Source organism: Mytilus galloprovincialis, chromosome 3 (assembly GCF_965363235.1).
Source record: "Mytilus galloprovincialis chromosome 3, xbMytGall1.hap1.1, whole genome shotgun sequence".
Taxonomy (NCBI): domain Eukaryota; kingdom Metazoa; phylum Mollusca; class Bivalvia; order Mytilida; family Mytilidae; genus Mytilus; species Mytilus galloprovincialis.
Window position 1 is genome coordinate 85102746 of NC_134840.1, and position 22397 is coordinate 85125142.

Below are 22397 nucleotides of genomic sequence, written 5' to 3' on the forward strand. Positions count from 1 at the left end.
TTTGTAGTTCATAAGTCAAAGATTCTTTTTTCAGTAATAGCTATTGTCTATGCGCATGCACAAAATAAATATGTTGTTAAATCAGATGGAGGCACTAATAACAGAAAACGCATTAGCCCTGTGACGATGGATGATAGCTTAACTGGATATGATGGTAAGCCTTGCTAAAGAGTTTGAGACGAGGGGCGAAAGATGCAAGAGGAACAGTCATAGATTGATTTTTCTTTATGATGAGGACATAACTCACCATGAATAGAAACTAAGTGTTCAAATGTCGTTTATACATGATGTACCCTCTTTAGAAGAAGACTTAGGAAATCAATTTCTTGAAGACAGCAATGAACTGCTTGTTCTGTAAACTAATTAAAGATATACCTCCCTCAGCATTTGTTGATACTATTTGTCGTTCGTTGAATAGAAATAGTTGGACAATACCAGAGGAAACTTGGATGAGTTCTTTAAACTGCAAAATCACATCCATCTACCAGCATTCAGTCTAATTACATTCGAAGTGTTTAGAACCATTGGCAGCATCAACAGCAGAATTAACTATTGTAGACACTATAAAGATTGACGGCACAAGGAGACATGTTGAAAGACAAACATGCTAAATTGGCAGAGCTTCCCATGCGTGTAGATAAAAAAAAATTAGGGCACTTTCATTTTCTGTCACATAAACTGATGGTTGAACACATTTTTGGGAAGAGAATTATTGCTACAATTGATACCGATGAAGTAGAACTTGGCGTGTCCTGCTTTCATGCGACAAATGCAGCTGATATATGGGTTAATTTAGGACTTTAGATACATTTGAATTCATGAGATTGCTAACTTTTTAGGACATGAAAAAGCATATGCATTGCCTGTTTTCAATGCATTCACTGGATTCGACACTGTGGAATCGATCGCTGGTTAAGGAAAAAAAGAACATGAGATAGATGGATGGCATTGAACGGTGTCACTAGAGCATTCATCGTTATGAGAGACCAGGCGAGTACCCTGAATGTCGGAATCATTATTACGCCATTAATAGAGCAATTTGTTATTCTGATCAAACAAATAAAGGACAATGTAATTGAACTTTATTTTAGACAACATTGCTTATTTTTATTAAACATATGTAGTTTGTCCCTAAATTACGTTTTTTTGTCATTTACCGGAAGTGACAAATTCGGAATAAATACCTCGAGGGTTTCAAAGAAATGATACATTATGTGAAACCACGAGTACATACTAATGTTATCGTCTACAAGGCAAACTTTGGCTATCACTTTTGAGAATTAAATCACCATTAGTCAGTTATGAAATGCATGTCCGCCATTTTGATGATAAAACCGGAAGTGGGTAAAATCAAGCTTGCCTCCATATCTAAATTTGTTTAGTATGGTCCAAACTAGGTTTCTACCAAATTTTATGCTTTTAACACAAAGTGCACAATTATTCACCTATCTGCTGGGGAACATTCAGTTGTATTATGTTTTTATGGTTTCTGAATAAATGACCTTTATCGCAAACCTTGTGTTAGATATTTTGCAAATTAACTCGAATCCTTGGAGTATTTCTTTCTCACGTCATCAGTTTAAAAGAAAAATTTGGCTGACAAAAATCATTTTATCTGCTTTCTCTTCTACCATTCCATTATTTTATTGCGATTTGACAAGCATTTTGTATGTTTTTTTTATATCTTGTCTTTTGCTTTGAATTGGTTCTGTGACTTCTTTGTAATTTGATTGGAACTGATATTTTTGAACTGCTAGCGATTTGATCAAAACTTAACTCTTTTTTTTTTTATTTGTCATAAATTTTTCCATTATTTTTCTTACTCCTTCGAACTTTCCTTTCAAATTCCTCTTTTATAAAGTCTTATATGTGGAGAATGTGTGACAAAAAAGGAACCAGTCGGTGTGAAGATGGTTCTCATTGGAATGCAGACTGTCTCTTGAAAAAACGCCTATCAAACATAAAAAACAATCTTGATACCAGATTCAGAGTAAGAATGTTTTATCCATCTTTCATTCAAGATTTGTTTTATCTAAGTTGGTTATTTTGTATGAAGCAAGCCCTGATTTATTCGTTTTGATTAATAAACAAATGTTGAAGGCCGTACTTTAACCTATAATGGTTTACTTTTTAAATTGTTATTTGTATGGAGAGTTGTCTCATTGGCACTCACACCACATCTTCCTATATCTAAGAATGTGTCCACAGTACACGGATGCCCCACTCGCACTATCATTTTCTATGTTTTCTGGACCGTGAAATTGGAATAACTAAGTTTCAAGTTGATTGGACTTCAACTTCATCAAAAACTACCTTGACTAAAAACTTTAACCTGAAGTGTAACAGACGGACGAACGGACGCACATACCAGAAAACATAATGCCCCTCTACTATCGTAGGTGGGCATAACAAGTATTCTAGCAAAGAACAAAGACGTGAAAGAAAGTCGGAGATCGATAACATGGTTTGTTTAAAAGTAGAAATACGCATTTCATTAGCTTTCAGCAACTGCGAGAACTTTTTGATTGGTGTTATTTTTTTTTAGTTTTTTGTAAGCTTTTCCAACTGATTTTTACAGTTTGTAATTATGTTGCACCACTGTCGAAGGATACAAGCGAGTTGAGCGCTCACAAACATGATTAACTGTCAACAACACTACCACATAACTTCAATCTATAGTTGAAATTCAGATCTATGTAAGTCGAGTGCCCGAAAATATATCATAAAAGGATAACCAAATCAAAGACCTATATTTTAATTGTATTGACATTAATTATGTGTCTTTACCATGGGCTTATAAGTGGGAGTTGTTATACTAGTATGCCAAAATTATTTTCATTTATTGATTTATTATCTGTTGTGTTAATTTTATAGCTAAGCTTAGTTTACAGTACGGATTTTGCTCATAGTTGAAGGCCGCACATAAATATATATCTGTTTACATGCTCGTCCTTTAGTTTTTTGTGATAGTTGTCTTCAATGACTGGCAATCATACCACATCTCATATTTTTGTGTTAGCATGAATTAAATGTGTATGAATAAAAGGCAACATAAACCAATTGTGTGTTTAAGAGGGGACAATAGGGGGTCTGTTAACATGTTAACTACACCTGGATTTTGGTAAAAGCAGTTAATAAGAAATACAAAAATGCTGATAACAGTTAACACAGTGGGTTTAAAACAGTTAACAGTTTAAATTCATCTCAAATAACAGTTAACAACACCTTGAAAAAGGCCAAAACAGGTTAACATAAAAAGGTATATGCCCCCCCCCCCTCCCCCCTCGTTGAAGGAACCCTTGGATTTTTTTTCCTGCAATACAAACTCGAAAGTAATCCAATTCAACAGCGACACGTTGTTTGCTCAAACAGTTGAGTAAAATAAGAAAGAGAAGTAAATTCTGATTTTTATCATATTTTATTGCAATATACATCCTGCTGCCGCTAACATTTTAGGATTTCCTTCAATCTTTTTCTCATACTTTTGTAGTCGACGACCTTGTCTTTTCCCGCCGCCCCTAGCCTCAGAACCCAACAAAAATGCCATAGGATCGATCAATCCAAACTCATCCTGCATGAAATCGTCCATGCTGAAGGAAGCTTTTTCGGTCGAATGATCGAGAGTAACAGACCAATCAGGAACATCTGTCGTACTCAAGTTGATTTTCCAATCAAATTTTGGCGCCATGGATTCATCCACCGAGCCTGGTTTAATTATATATGTATATCCAGCATATCCACAGTGCTGGCATGCTGGTTGTGCTTTAGAACATTTGTCACATTTTGGGCAGTGCCATTCGTTTTCTTGGTTGCATTTGCCACATACTTTACAATGCCACGTGTCGTTGGGAATAATTTCTGAGCTACAGAAAGAATAATAAAAATTCGAATTTGAATTTGAAGCCAGGTATTCTGCTACGCTCATGTTCTGGGAATCAGGATTGGAATCAGGATTGTAATCCAAAAGTTTGGCATCAGCCATTTTCTCTGAAATATTACATCTCCTTGAGAGTTGATGCTCCAGTTCACTAACATCTAAACATTTATAGTTTAAGTAATCAGTGAAACATGGATGGAATTCCGTACCATCAAAACAATTACATTCGGAACCCAGTCTGGAGTTAATTTCTGTTATTGTTATATTTGTTCTTAGTTCTTCACATTTGTCTTTTGAAAGAAGATGATTTGTTTCCAAAACATCAATGATGTTATTTCGACGATCAACAGACAAATTTGTTGATTTTCTGTGTCTGCCGTTAGTTTCTAAATTTCTATATTTCCCCGAGGTATTTACCGAGATATGATAGAGCAAAAACTCGTTTATATCTTTGTTTAAAATTTTAACGCTTGGAAATGCTACAGTTATCTGTGCTGCTATACTTGAAAGTTCAGAGACTACGCCCCCTAGAACCAAAACGTAATCCTGATAACATCCATGCTCAAAAGGGAGAAAATTGTCTCTTGGTTGCCAATCGTTTCTGTCTATGGCGCTGCTATTTACGAGTCTTTGGCAAAATGTAGCTGGACTTTTAACGTTTATAAGTAGCAAAGCTTCGTTTTCGGAACATTTGAAAAATGTAAGACTTTCAAAAGTTCGGAAGTCTACATCCAATCGCAATTGTCTCGAACATTCGAACTTTTCCATTTCATTGACTATATCTTTACACAATTCATCCGTCAAATCAGGTTTCTGACCGAAAACTGGTCGAATATTGTTTGAAAATGAAGGCTTATAATCGAACATTCGGAGCGACATAATATATGTAACTGGATTAGTAGAAACCTGGAATTGTCCACTCCAGGTCGACACAATGTCTTTGATTCCATCGGAAACCATGAATATAATATTATGGGGGAGATCATTGTCAACTTCCTTCTCCAGAATACTACTTGTGCTTTCTTCTGAAGAATGGTGGGAATCACTGTTACTATTTTCTCCTTCTCCACACAAATCCTTATATCTCTTCCTCATATCTTCGACAACTCCTTCTGCGAAATCTATGGATTCTTTACTTGGAAAGTTCATCGAGGTCGACTCGATTAGACCAAACCTACACTGATCGGCCAAACTAAGTAATCCATTGACCGTCATATTGTATCCGTCAATTGCATCCTTTGACCGAGGCAAAGTAAAGCAGAACGAGTCATACAGAGAGTTGCATTTGAACGCTTTCATGATTTTCATTACAAACGCTTGTCTATCGACCTTTGTCTTGATATGAAGAGGAGATATGCCATTACATTGAACAGACTTATCCGAAACTTCATATTCGCTACCACTACCAGAATAAGAGCTATTACAATAATAATCCTCATCGGAATAATTACTGACATCATCTTCGTCATCACTCAATTTATCTTCGTCTTTGCCTTTTGATTGATTCTGTTCTTTAGTTTTGTCACCTTTCACATTCTTAAAAATGTTTGTTTCTTCTTTGTCGTGGTCATCGTGCATTTTTTCTGGAACCTTTGTATCCTGTACCTTTATTGCAGGAGGATTATTTCTTTTTCCTTTTGGTGTTGCTTTTATTTCTTGGTCTAGGGATGAATCACTTTCACACGAATCACTATCACTTGAATCGGTTAGGCGGGTTTGTTTAGTTGGAACTTGTCTGTTTTCCGAGCCGACAGATTTTTTAGATTGTATGCCTTCAGACAAGCCATCCTGAGAGTTCTGTGAGATAGTGCTGTCAGAAAGTTGACTACTTGCAATACTTGTGTTTGATGGAGAAGAATCACATTCAAAAGTTGTGCTTGATGAGAAATTACTTTCAGTGACTGTGCTTTGTGAAGAACAATCACTTACTGCTGATGTGCTACATGAGCTGGCTGAAGAGAAATCATTTTCAGAATTTTGTGGTGTTTTGCAAGGAGAACACGATCTACTGTCGGATTGTTCTGTGTTTTTGCTACTGACTGTGATTGGTGGGGAACGATTATTTTTTGATGATGCGCTACATATGCCCGTTGATGAAATATCGTTTTCAGAATTATTTGGTGTTCTGCAAGGAGAACACAATCTTTTGTTGGATTGTTTTGTGCTTTTGTAAGTTAGTGTGCTTGGTGAAGAACAGTTACTTTCTCCTGATGTGCTAAATGTGCTAGGTGATGAAAGATCATTTTCAGAATTTGCTGGAGTTTTTGGGAATACAAACGGAGCAGTCGACTGTGAAGAATTCTGTTCGAATGCATCTTCAATCAATTTCTTTTTATCCAATGCTTCACTACTCAAAGAATTATTTGTCTTTGTAGATTCTAAACTTGGTGGATTTGAGTTACCCCGACTCGGTGGATTTGTGGCATCACGGCTTGGTGGATTAGAGTTATCCCCTGCATCCGCATCACAAATTTGCCATGATGATGACTCACTTCCATCTTCTGGCCACGTGAACTTGGAAACAGAAGAGTCATCATGAAAAAGCAAGTCCATGCATTGCTTCTTTGCTGGAGTAGAATCCTCTTGCGAAGCACTCGGTTTTGACTTTCTACCCGCAGACATCTATGTGCGTTGACTGAAAACATAAACAAAAATGACCATTATACCATGTCCTGTGCGGTCTGTGTTTGTTTGATGAGTTTCTGCTTTTAATCGATCACCAGCTAATGAGTTGAGTCTTTTTCAACTGATTTTCATAGTTTGTTCTTGTGTTGTGCTAAGGGAAAGTGTTGAACGCTCACAAACATGTTTTACCCCGTCACATTCTCACGTTTTGTGTCTGTCCCAAGTCAGGAAGGAGCCTGTAGTTCAGTGGTTGTCGTTGGTTCGTGTCTGACATATTTGTTTTTCGTAATTTGTTTTGACATTAATTAGGCCGTTAGTTTTCTCAATTAAATTGTTTCATATTTTTCATGCAGGGCCTTTTAAAGCCGACTAAACGGTTTGGGGTTTTCTTATTGTTGGAGGCCGTACGGTTTCCGGACTCTAACTGCTTTCATCCACTTCATTTGAACTTTGGTGGATAGTTCAAATTGTCTCTTTGGTAATCATACCACATCTCCTTAATTTTATAATATGTGTAGGACATAAGGTTGTTTTTATCTTCTGTATATCGGTAGATATATATACAATTAATGAGGTCACTAATTATGCTAATCGCGAGCGAAGTGGTAACATTGGTGTTATTAAAAAATACTTTCTTTTTACTTTAAGGGTCTTATAAAGAGCTATACAAAATTCATCCTTACTCTTACACTAACATTAACCTAAAACAGGAATGTGTCCAAAGTACACGGACGCCCCACCATTTTCTATGTTCAGTGGACCGTGAAATTTGGTGCCAAAACTCTTGGACTTCAACTTCATCAAAAACTTTTACCAAAAAACTTTTAAACTGTAACTGGACAGACGCGGACAGACGGACAAACGAACGAACGCACAGACAGAAAAGTCACAATGTCCCTAGGTGGGGGCAGAAAAATAACCAAAAACCCTTACTGTAAACTGCCTTACAATAGACCCAGAAATGCAGGTAAAACAATGGGAGAATATTTTGAAGGTAATAAAACGATTATCATATTATATAATAGTTGTTATTGGAAGGCAATAACATATTGATTTGAATTGAATATAACTTTTCATTTGAGTTACAAACCTTAATGGGAGGAGGATTTCTCGACATGTCCTGAATCAGCATGAAATCAGGTAAATATTTGGACTTTAGAATAATCTACGCTACTATGAAAAACATTAATTTTCACCTTTATGTCGTTGATGGTTTATTGCAAAATCTACTTGTATTTTGAAGGACAGAAGAAAAAAATCAAGACCATATCAGAAAGTTCACATTTTCACCGCACCCTCCTAAAATTCTTAAATAAAACAAAAACCACATAAAAGATATTTATATATTAAGTCACCCAGTTCCATGACCAAGAAAGTTTTAATTTATTTAGACTTCTAATTAAAAAGTATTATTCAGATGTTATAACATAAATCTTTGTTCTTTTTGATTTAAGCAAATTCTAATTAAAAATATTCTGGAATTAATATTAATAATTTTAATCTTACCTTCCTACATATTTCTTGAAGTTGTCACCACTACCTTTGTGGTCATCGACGTCTCTTGAATGTTTGAATTTCCCGCCAAAATGAATACACGGAAAATGACGTTTCTACCGTTACAGACTCTATAATTATTGACGCCATTCGAAATGAAAGTAGATTTTTTGGGATTAGAAAATTTACATTTGTTTAGGCAATCGAATCTAAACAGTGCCAGCTACACACAGGAAGGAAATGCAAAGTCAATCTGAGCAAATTTATGATTTGTTTGCTATCATAATGAAATCACTTTAATTATTTATGGCCACACAGCTCATCTGCTTACAGACAAACCCACAACATTTGTCATTTGTGATTCGAGTTGCCAGGTGTTATGATTGTTTATAAATATTGAGTTATTTGATCTGTTAGTTATGTTTTAATCTGTTAATAATTCTTTTCACATCTATTGATGATGGCTATAAGAACTAGAGTTGTCAATTTTCTTCTTATATTTTTATTTTTTGTATATTTGTCGATGCAAGATGTTTTGGCTACAGTCGTTTCTGCCATATTGCAAGTTTGACTATACTTTGTAAAGTGGTTCTGATTATGTTAAATGGGTAATATTCCATTATCAAGCTTTAATAGCAATTTATGCATACAATATATCATATGTAAAGAACAAAATAAATTGGCTATGGTGGAAAGACTTTGAGGGGAATTGGTACTATGAATGAACTGGATGTTTGACAGAGATATATAGAATGCATGGTGGTTATGATAGTCAGAGGGGTTTGTTACTATTTGCCGCGTTGACTATCTATTGGAACCCCACAAAAAATCACAAACCTCTGAGCTTTAGTGCTGTATATATTGTTCAGATGTCTGTGCATAATACATTGTTTGTGTTAACCTATCCATGGCTGACTCTCTTGTCTGTATGTGGTGACATACCAGGTGCACATCTATACCTAAAATATTATGTTGAGATCCCCTGTTCATGGGATACACAGAAAAGCGTGTAAATTAGCAATCTCATAAGCATTACAAAACTGAGAGTAGAATAAGATGCAATGTCTTGTTATTCACACTTTGATGCCATTCTACTCATTTCTATATATATGTGTGTTTTCTTTCAAAATTATTAGATGGCTGAGTTGTTGCTGACTGCATTGTCTCCAAAGGTCAGGAGGTTGATAACAGAGGTTGGGGTTCATAATGAATCAAGCCCTGTTAGTTTCTTGTCTTCATCCAAGATTATATGTTGGGATATGTTAAGACAGGTTTTACCAGGTATTTATCAACTACAATGAATAAAGTTTATTGATGTAGGACATAACTTTTTATGGTGCCTATTTTGTGAATATATTTGAATGAAAAAGGCAAAAAAAATTGCAGGGAACATTTATAAATTCATGTTTAACTTTACTGTCAAAAGCATGCAAATAAATTATTTAAAAAAATACTTTTCATTTTTTCTTTATTATACCTTGATAAATTTATTATACCTTGATAAAAGAGGAGAGAAAGATAAGGCATCCTAAAATGTGTTTATGAGTCTGCTCCTCATTACATTCTAAAGTCAAATCTAGTATCTAATTTCCATGTAGGTACATTGTACCTCTCATATGTTTGTATGCCTAATGTGTTTCAGGTGATGACAGTAGAAAATATTTGAAAAAAAAATAAAAAAAATATTGTATTTTCCTACAGATGAATGTTTAGAAGATACAAACAGCGATGATTATTTTGAAAAGTGTATTTTTGGACTTGGCTTTCTTTTTAAAGAATGTGAACATTGTGTTCAAGAAATGACAGTAGATGACCTTTTGCATCATTTCAGTGACCTTATTTCTTGGACATGTCAAGAACAGGTATTGTAATTTGTGATGAAACAAGTCAGAACTATTGTAAGATCTCTAAAAAGGACCAACAATGTTTATATCCTGTTTCTTTTAGTTTAAAAAAATATATATATATAATTGAATCATAGTTGGTTTTTAGCCTTTCCAACCAAAAAAGAAAATGAAATTTATGCTTTTTAACCACTACCAATTTGTTAAGGATTTGTAAAAACTAATTTGTAAAGTTTCCATATACTGAATAAAACATAAAGATAATATTAAAGTCTCAATATTGGAGCAGAATTTATAAACAAAGAAGACATACCATTACATTAAAAGTTATTTTTAGAAAATAGATTTGTATGAAATGAACAATAAAAATGTACCAGTTGTAAGCAGCCAAAGAACAGCAAATTCTCACCTTAAATCATCTATATTATGATCCTGCATATGAGGTTGAACATATATTAAACACCATGATACATGAGAATCTCCTTTGAAATATGGATGTACAAACAAAAAAATAAAAGAATTTATTGCTAAATTTCACACATTGCAAATTGTTGCAAATTTATGCAAAATTATTGCTATTCTGCATTTTTACTCTTTTAACTTGTAGGTCATCAAAGAATGTTTCAGGCTACTTAAGACTGACAAGTTAACAGACAATTATTTAGCTCTTCTACTGGTTACTTCTTGTCTAGAAAGAGCACTTGGAGATGTAAGTACAGTTGTCAACCTTAGAGTATTTATAAACCTACTATAGACCAAATTACAGTCAAACGGAAACCTGTTTTAAGAGACCACTTAAGAGAGGCAACAGTAGGTACAGAAGTCAACCTGTTGTAAGACCTCCCTTTGTGTCCAATGTTTATAAAGAGTGCTTGGAGGTTTAAGCACATCAGTCAACCTGTTTAAAGGCCAACCTACCTGCCCCATGTCTATAAAAAGACGTACAGACATGTATAATCAAGTTTTTTTTGTTCATCAGGGAAAAGAATGAAATGTTCGTCATCTAATTGTATGTCACAAAATATAATTTGTCTTATATTCTGGTTTACCTTTCAAATAGTCAACTTGTGATAAGATCACACTGGCTGCCCCATGTCTAGACAGACCACTTAAAGATGTAAGTGCAGTATTCAACATTACAGAAGACAACTTGTTATAAGATCACCCTATAAGTACCATGTCAGCTCCATGTCTGTAAAGAGCATGTAAACTCTGTAATAGGTGCCTTTTGATTTAATTTTACAGCAGATTCCATTGAGTGTGTAGCCAAAGGTAATATCTTTGGTTAGCTTGCTTGTTACCTGAACCGTGAAGTCTTTATAAGGTAAGGTATACTACCCTCATTTCAAAGTAGCATAGTCCAACAGACAGATCGATTGGTTTTCTGTCGGACTAGTCTATTCTTAAAGTAGGGTAATTTACCTAACCTAACAATGACTTCACGGTTCAGCTAACAAGCAAGCTAACCAAAGATATTACCTTTGACTTCACACTCAATGGAATCTGCTGTAATAGGGTTTTCTCCCTTGGTTTCTAGTGCAAGTATAAATAAATACACAAATCATGTAATAAACATTTAATTACAGGTGTATTTGTTAGAGAATACCATTTGTCCTTCCATGTTAAAAGATATTCTATCATCTTCAACACTAAAGAAAATCTTTGGGCCTACTGTTGTAAGTATTGTTTGTTTTGAGTCTCTTTAGGCTAGAATATAAAAATGATATTGAGAGTTTCCCTTTCTGCAAGATTGTATGCCTCAATTTTATTTATTTTGCATGACAAAAATTTAACTCTTATGTAAATATTAAAAATAAAATATTCTATATTATGACTGCTTTATCATCTTCCATCAGGATTAAGAAGGAATAATACAAAATTTACCATGCAGAATATATAAGCTTTATTGTAATTGGCTTTCAACTGTTATTTAGACAATCATTTTTTTTACTTTCAAAGTATCCTCAGTGTAAAAAAATTCAAGCAAAGTTGTTTTTATAAAAAAAATATTTAAAAAAACAATTGATTGAAAAAAAAATGGTTATGGCATTTTGTATGTTACTTTTTTTCAGGTTCAAGTTTTAAGAGCTGTTATTGGTCCACCTATTTCATTGAATCTAAGGAATATTATTTGGCATGGATTTCCTACAGAACAAGAAATTTCAAAAAGGCAAGTTGTAACGATACTCGCATTTTTTTCTTAAATCAGATTTAAATCTTTTTTTCAGTTAGTAAAACTTAAGTTTATATGGGATGGATAGACATTTTTTATTTAACCTCTCCTCGCCACCCCTCCTCTCCCCTCCCCTCCCCTAAACTTTAATTGATTATTTCAAATAAAGGTTTTCGCTATCTGCCTTGAATAAACACCACCCATCAAATTTTAATAAAAGTGTATTTCTATGCCCCCATTTAATAAATTCTGGAAAAAGCCCTTTCTCCTAATTCTTCTCAGTAATGTTTCTTCCAAATGAATACTAGAATGAATGTATGATCAAAAAATATTTAACTAGATAATGGATATACCTGTATGATGATTTCAGCAAATGTTTAAATCTTTATGTAAGCTTTTTTTATAAAAGGTGCAAATTATTTGATAATTTTATAATTAGAAAAGGTCTGATGTGATTACCACCTGCGCAAAATAATCATTTATGTAAACTTGCATTTATATTTTTTCATTAATTTCCTTGTATATTTGCAATTTACATTTACATTTATTTTTACGCCCCACCTACAATAGTAGAGGGGCATTATGTTTTCTGGTCTATGCGTCCTTCCGTCTTTTTGTCCGTTCATTCGTTCGTCCGTCTGTCTGTTCGTCCAACTTCAGGTTAAAGTTTTTGGTCAAGGTAGTTTTTGATGAAGCTGAAGTCCAATAAACTTGAAACTTAGTACACATGTTCCTTATGATATGATCTTTCTTATTTTAAATCCAAATTAAACTTTTGACCCCATTTTCATGGTCCACTGAACATAGAAATTAAAAGTGTAAGTTTCAGGTTAAAGTTTTTGGTCAAGGTAGTTTTCGATGAAGTTAAAGTCCAATCAACTTGAAACTTAGTACACATGTTCCCTTTTGGTTGATCTTTTTACTTTAAAGGCCAAATTAGATCTTTTACCTAATTTCATGGTCCATTGAACATGGAAAATGATAATGCAAGTGGGGCATCCATGTACTTTGGACACATTCTTGTTATTTAATTATTTTATTTATCATTTTTGAAATGGAATGTATAAATCCCCTGAATGGGTCAAACCAAAGACTTGAAAAATAGTAATTGCTGCTTATCAACTAATAAACAGTATTTTAGGAGAAAGAGCAAATAAAAAAGAAGATGTGGTATGATTGCCAATGAGACAACTATCCACAAAAGAAAAGACTGCTGGGTTCAGAATCAGGATAATAATTGCAGAGTGTTACATTGTGAAGAAGCACGTTAAAAATCAAGCTTACCTTAACTGTCTAGCAAAAAAGCAGCGTTTCTATTCTTCCACATTAACATATCCTTGCCCTGAATATGCAAGTAATTTTTTTCTGGATATGAAACAGCCATTCATCATCAGTTGCAAGACAACATAAGGACTTTACCACACCTATTTCTTAATTTAAAGAACATGGACTTATTTTTATTTTTTCAGATACACATGTTTTCTGTTAATAGTATTACCAAGTCTGGATCAGTATTTACAAGGAGATATTCCTCATAGATCACCAATAATATTTCATCAAGACAGTCAGTATGCAGAGATATTGCCAGGTATTCATTTAAACCAAGACAAGATTCATCTAAACCTTTATATTATCCTCCTCTTTTGACCTTTGAATTGAGGTTCAAAGTGTAGAAGTATACTGTATGGGAAAAAAGAAAGGCACATGCCAAGACAACTTCTAGCTGAACATATTTGACTTCTTTATCATGTTTGACTCTGGATGCTTATAAATTTTCTTACAGCTGGTTAATAGACAGACCACTTTCGAGTTCATCTGTCACCAGGAAAAACTCGTCAATTATGCGCGCCTTAATGACGTCATTTACCAGATAGAGGGGATTGCCTGTATCCCTGCACTTTTAACATTCATCAAGCGTCTTAGTAATCGTCATTGTGCAGGATAAACTAGAAATAATGTTTGTTTTTCGTAAGAACCTAATCACAATTCACTAATGACAGCAGTGCTGATTGTCAATTAGAAGAATTTAATTTGCCGAATAATTTGTACAATATAGCATTATAGTTTTCAAACTACTAGCTCAACATAGGAACGGAAACGTCATGGATGATGTTCACTAAAACCAGAGTTCTTGACGGAAATGCATCGAACTCGAAAGTTGTCTATTCTTTTTTATTTCATAATTTCTAAGAGCTTGTTTTAACCAAAGTTGATCAGTTAATATTACCACAGATATATAACTTTTGATTTCTTGTTTTATTGAATCAGATATAAATGACATGACGTCAGAAGAGATGAAGATATTAATGCAAACCAGTAGCTTCATACCTAAATACCAACTAACACTTTGGAACCACTGCATAGACTTGTATAACACTGATAGACCAGGCCTGGCTATGGTTTTGCTGTTACCTTTGTTAGAACATGCCCTTAGATGTCAGTTTTCTATTGTAAACAATTGTCCAGGGAGAACCATTACAGCTGAGGTTAGTATCATTGTTAAATATTTCACTCAGTCTGAGTTTTTTTTGTTTTTTTTATTCATTTATGCCAAAATATTTGAATTTTTAATTTCAAAAACAAAACCATGGAGTCTTTGCTATTTCTTACACATCAAAAAGGATTACAATTTACATTTACATGGAATGATCTAATAAGATTTATGTTATGATTAGGGATCTGACAGAACCTGACAATTTTTTATTTTTGTGTAAAATTAAACAAATATGGGAATTTTGCCCATCGGTATCAGCTTTTTAAACCAGATTATAAATTAAAGGAAATTGATATTTATGTATTGTCTTTATCATTAGTAATCTTTTTTTAAAAACCCTAATCATTGTTTTATTTTATTATTTGTATTTAATAGATGAAATTTACTTTGCTCTTTCAGGCAACAACATTATATACTACTCTTGATGAGGTAGGCTATCAAACTTATTTAAAGGTTTTGTTTTATTTTCAAATTACATGTTTATTGTGTAATCTCCCCTATCTTAATAGATTATACTGATGGATTTATTATTTACTATCAGATGTCAAATACTGCTGTCCTTTCAACATTAGAAAGTACATGATATGTAAAATGGGGAAAAAAACAAAAAAACATTGAGTTATCTCCCATTGCTTAACAGATTCCACATTACTATTTAGTATCAGATGGTCCGAGTACACAGTTATCGTCCCTTGATTTTCGTTGTCCACGAATATAGTCCCTAGTGTGGACAGTGTGTTACTTGCCAATCTGTTTTATACCCCTTTCAAATTTATTTATTTATGTTTTATACCTCAAATATAAGTAAAGTAGTGATTTTGTCCAGCTGAAAAAGTTTAAAAATAAGTATTCCGGAAGCTGTCAAAAGATTTTAAGATCCCCTGAACATAAAATTGTTCATATTTTGAGTTAGAGCTGATGAAGTTTTCTATAGTTTTGATATAATTTGTCCCAAAAGTAGTACATAACACTGTAAAAATATTATTAAGAAAGCGCAGGTTGGATTTTTTTTATTTCCATTTATTGTCTAAAAGAAATGCACTACGAAAAACTGTGTACTCGGACCAGATGTGAAATGTTGCAGTTGTTTAGAACAATAGAAAAGTGCATTATAGATAGAATTAAAGAATCTCATATTTGGATATTGTTCATCTTACAACAAATGAAAGTACAAATGAATCCATTACCAATTTTCCAAATTAATGTGTGATGAGCAGTTACTAAGATTTTAAAGGCCCAAATGGATATAAGCTGAAGAGCTCAGTTTATTTTCTGGTATTTTATCTTAATTTTGTGGTTTGAAAACAGATTAAACATTTTTACAGGCAATATTACAGCAAATGTTAAACAAGACTTTTTACATTTTTAATGAATAAATGAATGCTGAATGACTTTTATTTTTATTGATAGATTCTTGATCAATATGTCACAGAAAATGTAAAAAATAAGCTGCCATCTGAGATTGGAGAGTCTATTATGGTTAGTTTATCTAATTCTAAATATCAAACACTGAACTGAACACTGCATTTCTGACTTTACTCTGTACAATTTTCTCCATTCAGTATGAACTAGACATGGGAAATTGGCTTTGCTCATTGTTGAAGGCCGTACGGTGACCTATAGTTGTTAATGTCTGTGTCATTTTGGTCTTTTGTGGATAGTTGTCTCATTGGCAATCATACCACATCTTCTTTTATATATGGTCCAAAAAAAGCTTTATAAACATACTTTCATTTGTAAACTAAATTTGCCTTCTGAACTGCCTAAAAACAATAAAACACTATGTGTACAAACATTCTACACACTTAAGATTAACCATGGACAGTGCCCATGAGAAAATACTTTGATATGGGCTTCATAAAATTGAGAATGGCAATGGGGAATGTGTCAACAACCCAGCCTAAAAACAGAAAACAACCAAAGACCACCAATGGGTCAACCAACATAGCAAGAAAATCCTGAACCTGGAAGGGTGGTTTAACTGGCCTCTAAATAAAAAAGTGTACTTATTCTGTTACACCGTTCCGTAATTTATATAATTCGTTTGATTATATTCTTAATCTATTTATGTGTTCCAGTCTAGGAGGATTATTCATCTTTAACCTTATAAGAACATTAAAACATCGTATCATCGCTACCTTTCCCCTGCTCACACGGATCTCAAACCGAACATTGCAAGGTCATACCAGTTCTGGATAACTTTTCAAAGGACAAACGTCATCTAGGACACAATTCGTGGCTAACCACAGAGTGAGTTAACTTTACAACATTGTTTGTGAAGCCTTCAAATTACTCTATACATATTTGAACATTCTCTCCGTGAAACACTGGAAATTTAACTGCTCTTGAAAGTACAGGGCTCACACTACTTAAGAATTATAGGGAGAAGTGACTTCTCTTTTTGAAACTGATAGGGAGAAGTGGTGAGATTTGAAAGAGAAGTGCTCAATCGCGCGGTGCGCTTCAATGTTTGGATTTTACAATAGTATAAAGGGCCATATGTAAATAATGTTCTTTTTATGTTGTTCAATTCATATGAGTAAAAAATTACAATTAAAGTAACATTTGAAATTAAAAGTTGTTTAAGTTTTACTAAGGTTCTTGTGAGAACCTACCAACTAAATATCTAGCACTAAAAAAAATAATATTATTTTAAAAATTGTAAAGAAATTACAATATATCAATTACAATTTAATTAAAAATTATCTTTGTATGAAATTCAGTGTTTCTCATAAAAAAAAATATAAAAGTTATTACTGGGCCATAATATATTGATATTAGTATAATAGTTTCAGAGTTAAGCAACTTTAATCAATAGTTTGAAACAATCCATAAAAAAATATAGGGAATCATATACACCAATGAATTAGATGTAACCAAAAGTCTCTTAATGCGTGTGGAATGCGTAATTTTTCCCTTTGGGATTAATATTCTTCTGTCAGCTGTTCCATCCGTGCGTCCGTAGTAATTATTGTAAAAGTACGGATTTCGGTCATAGCTGGTCCGGTTCAGATCCGTAGTTTAGAAATCGGTCAATGGCGGACGAATGCAAGAAAATTTACAAAAATAAACGATGTTTGACAAGTTATTTTGAAAGGAACATGACGGTTTTAATGCAATAAATGGATTTAACATTTACTGGAGGCAACTTTTATCACGTTTAAATGAAGTAACAAACTTATTTTGCCGCCGAAATTTAGGTTGATGTACGTTTTCGAGTAACAAGCACCGGAACTTGCGCAAGTTGCGGAAATGCACGAAGTGATAAAAAGTTGGATTTTTATCAAATAACCTGCTACACACTGCGAAGACAATGCTTCAACCTCTTTTCTAAAGAGAATGAATCGTTTATGTCTGAATTTCTTTAATTATCAGTAAAAAATTGATGTTTCATCAACTTGGTAAAAATTGAAAATGTCCGATGACGGAAGCGACTGAAAGCGACTATCGTCAAGAACAGGGCGACTTGTTTTCGCTTTTGGAGGTCGGGGAAAGCGAAGTGACGATCGGGAAGGCGACTTCTTCGCCCAAGTCGCCTGGTAGCGTGAGCCCTGAAGTACAACATTTTCTCGGATTCAACGGACTGTGCTATCTATTACCTTTGACATTTCGTTTTAATAACATTAATTGAACACATTGTAAAATTGTATTTTATTTGTTTTTCAGCTTTTTACCATTTGTTAGGTTGGTTTAAGAATAAATTATCAGCACCTGATAGTCTTGTTGCTTGAGCCCAATCGTCGGTTAAACTTAATGGTCAGGCCATTACAGTACTAGTTCAGGGATAACGGACATCATACTTAACTCTTGAATATATAAATGAACTAAAATCAGACTAACAAAGGCCAAAGGCTCCTAACTTGGGACAGGTGCAAAAATGTGGTAGGGTTAAACATGTTGTGTGAGATCTCAACCATCCCCCTATACCTCAGTGGAAAATAATTTCCATTGCACAATATGATTATAATAATATGAATCTTGAACAGTGACCTAATTTCTCTCTCTAGCAGCTGTGAGAGAGAAGGAGAGAGAGAAATTTGCAATTAAGGTGGTACCTAACACTACAGGGAGATAACTCTGTAATATCAGCTAAACGTTTTAATTACGTTGCCTTGTGAAGGCAATATAAAGCTTCTCAATGATCAAAATTAGTGTTTGTCAAACTGCTATATAACCAGTGTAATTTTTCTGATAAAAAGCTTGGTTCAAATTTTTTGAATTTTTTATATTTTTGTTAAAGGGTCAAAGTAAATACTTTGTCAAAATTTTATGAAAATTAAACGAGCCAAATTAATTTTAGTGAAAGTGTTGGGTACCACCTTAAGAATTCTAAATAGAATCTCTTTTTCGCAAAGGCAACATTGAATGAAATTCATAATACCTATAAAACATTGAATTTCAACTGAATTCCACTTCAAATGCTTTTTGTTTTATTATCAGGAAATATTAATGGATTTGCTAACATATCCAAGTGGACCACGTATACGAGATAGACTAAGTCATGGTGAAGCAGATGTTTTTACTTTTCCCAAGTCACTATGTACTGCTGTTGTCATAGTAACAGTACACATCACATCAAAGTACCAGCCTGCAGATGACTGTTGTAAAAAGGTTAATATATAATTTGTTCCAGTACATCATGGAACCATGTGCTATTTTTTATACGACCGCAAAAATTGAAATTTTTTGGTCGTATATTGGTATCATTGTATTTTGAAAAAATAATTTAATAATTCATTTGAGTAACTTTGTGTGCAACTTTTTAATCTTTGGCGTTTCCTTACCACAAAATTTGTTGCCTGGTGCAGTATAAATTACTAGATTAATCCACATTACTAGTCCCCCCCAATCCTCCCTATATATTGCGCCTTAATCTATTTAGGGACTATGTTGTGAATACTAAGATACTTTCCCTTTTGGGGCCCGAACCAAACGCTGAAAAGATACAGTGCAAATGAAGCATCTGTTTTACACTAATCAGATATCAGTAAGGGGCCCAAGATATGTTAACCGGTTCTTAGTTAGAAGTATAAACTGAACAAACACAGGTTTGGGACAAAGAACCACAGTTTAATATTTTCTTTGCATATCAATAAAGCAATACATGTAAACATAATTACAAACAAAGCAAATTCCAGTTGAAAATCTGTGGTACTCCTAACACAAAGTACATAATAACTGTGAGTTCTTTTGAAAACATTACTACTCTACTTATTAACAATATATTTTAATAAACATGATAAAAGGCTGAAATGACAAAGCAATAAAGTAAAAACTATCCTCTAGGGAGCGGAGGGTGGGAATAAATAATTTCCCAGAAAATTAGAATGTCTGCTCCAAGCAAGCGTTGCTTTCAGAATAATTATGTGCTTGTGCCTAAAACAAAAGCCCTGTTAATTAAGCGCTGATTGGTTAATTCAAATGCAGTGTTAATTTTGATTGGTTAATTAGGATAATCTCGAAAAGCAATTAGTAAACGAGATTTCACATGCAGCAGCAACTGGGAAACCCCCAAGCTGATTGGACCAAATAGCAGACAGGGATTCCCAATTAAAATTATATGTACCAGCATTGCACAAAAACGTATTGTGTATTAATAATCTATTTATACAAAATAGTTCCATTAATCCACATTACTAGTCCCCCCCAATCCTCCCTATATATTGCGCCTTAATCTATTTAGGGACTATGTTGTGAATACTAAGATACTTTCCCTTTTGGGGCCCGAACCAAACGCTGAAAAGATACAGTGCAAATGAAGCATCTGTTTTACACTAATCAGATATCAGTAAGGGGCCCAAGATATGTTAACCGGTTCTTAGTTAGAAGTATAAACTGAACAAACACAGGTTTGGGACAAAGAACCACAGTTTAATATTTTCTTTGCATATCAATAAAGCAATACATGTAAACATAATTACAAACAAAGCAAATTCCAGTTGAAAATCTGTGGTACTCCAAAGTAAAACCCCAAACCTGTGTAAAGGTAGAAAGTAGGACATGCGTTAGAAAATGCTAAGACTGATCCCATAGAAAACTAAAGAAAAAACTTGACCTGTCATGACTGTGTGCCTGTAAGCCTAAAGATGAGAAAGCGGAGAGAAAGACAGGACATGTGAGGAACAAGGTGATGCACATACAAAGGGGTGGATAGGCATTCCTTCATAAAAAATTGACATAACTTTAATTCATGCAATCTGGAAATAGCATCCGCTAAAACATTTTGCTTCCCTGGTAAATGAATTGCGACCAGATGAAAATTATTAGCAGCAGATAGCCAAAACAATTCACGCAAAAAGGACATCAAAAGTTTGTTCCTTGAGGTACACTTATTGATACAGGCAACAGTTGATGCATTATCACAATAAATAAATACACGCCTATTTTGCCAGCACTTAGCCCAACGTTTGACTGCCAAAGCCACTGCAAGTGCTTCTTGCTCATTTATATGCAAAGTTTGCGCAAATGGGAAATCCTCTTTCCAATTGACATAAAACCAATCAGTACCAAAAAACCCACCTGCACCTGTATTGCAAGCATCTGTGTAAACTGAGGTGACAGGGTTAGTATTGAGTAAGATGGATTTCCCATTGAAAGTTGCCATAAAATTATACCACCAATGGATATCATGCAAAATATCGCCGCTTAAGCGCATTTTGTGCCTGTCATGCTTGAGCTGCATTATGCTGTCAATGATTCTCCGGAGAAAAACTCTCCCGCCGTGAACCACTGACGAAGCCCAGTTTAGCTTGCCCGCCAGGGACTGCAATTGTTTCTTAGAAACATGCTTGCGCTGCTGAAAACTTGCTAGTTCCCGCCTTAATTCATCAAGTTTTTTAATAGGTAATCTTAATTCCAATGTTGTGGAGTCTATCTCCACGCCTAAAAATACTAATTTCTGGCAAGGGTCAACAACCTTGGACCAACTAATAGAAAAACCTAACTTGCGCAGCAAGTAAATTAAAATTAAACGTCTGCTCCAAGCAAGCGTTGCTTTCAGAATAATTATGTGCTTGTGCCTAAAACAAAAGCCCTGTTAATTAAGCGCTGATTGGTTAATTCAAATGCAGTGTTAATTTTGATTGGTTAATTAGGATAATCTCGAAAAGCAATTAGTAAACGAGATTTCACATGCAGCAGCAACTGGGAAACCCCCAAGCTGATTGGACCAAATAGCAGACAGGGATTCCCAATTAAAATTATATGTACCAGCATTGCACAAAAACGTATTGTGTATTAATAATCTATTTATACAAAATAGTTCCAAAAAATGATGAATGTCTAAATTATTTGATTTTTCTTCAAATGGATAAAAAGTATTTATATTGTTGACAACTTTTTAATACCTCTGCAAAATCATATACAGAATGTAGGATCTATTGATACATGTGATTTTTGCCTTTTATTATTTTAGCCCTGGTTAAAGAGAATTGCATCTTGGGTAAATCAGTATGAGGCCTTGTTTCATCCAGTATCATTAGTAAAATCAAAGGTAGGAAAATTTTATTTTAAAAACTATTGCAAGTATGTAAGTTTGCTTGTAATTTTTTGTAAAAATACTTATTCTAAACAAAAGAGGGGAAAATAAGGTTTTAAGGACTTCTTACAACCAACATACTAAGATATATTTCATATGTTATTGGTAAACAAACTTTAGTAAAGATAAAAAGGATTTTTTAGGTCTGTGAAATTCTGAAGATTATAAGAGTTTGTCTTAAAAAATCAGGACCTGTTTTTCTATTTCTTTCACATGCCCTCTCGAGAAAAAAAAACCAATATTATACCTTGTGTAATATAACACAAAATACCAAATCGCTTTGTTTCCGCAGGGATCTAATCTACTGAAACTTGTTATGTCTTAAATTTATATTAAGTTATCTATAAAATGAT

General features: G+C 33.8%; 1 protein-coding gene across 1 annotated transcript in view; it reads left to right on the forward strand.

Annotated features, from left to right (window-relative positions):
• Positions 1–8197: 8197 nt before the first annotated feature.
• LOC143066842 (endoplasmic reticulum membrane-associated RNA degradation protein-like) overlaps positions 8198–22397 on the forward strand; it is a 28887-nt gene continuing 14687 nt past the window's right edge. Inside the window, exons 1-12 of the mRNA XM_076239653.1 lie at positions 8198–8370; positions 9133–9277; positions 9698–9858; positions 10448–10549; positions 11427–11516; positions 11913–12010; positions 13483–13601; positions 14282–14499; positions 14907–14936; positions 15918–15986; positions 18948–19118; positions 21922–21999. Coding sequence (XP_076095768.1) covers positions 9133–9277; positions 9698–9858; positions 10448–10549; positions 11427–11516; positions 11913–12010; positions 13483–13601; positions 14282–14499; positions 14907–14936; positions 15918–15986; positions 18948–19118; positions 21922–21999 — 1281 coding nt within the window. The 5' untranslated portion in view covers positions 8198–8370. The remainder of the gene's footprint in view (positions 8371–9132; positions 9278–9697; positions 9859–10447; positions 10550–11426; positions 11517–11912; positions 12011–13482; positions 13602–14281; positions 14500–14906; positions 14937–15917; positions 15987–18947; positions 19119–21921; positions 22000–22397) is intronic.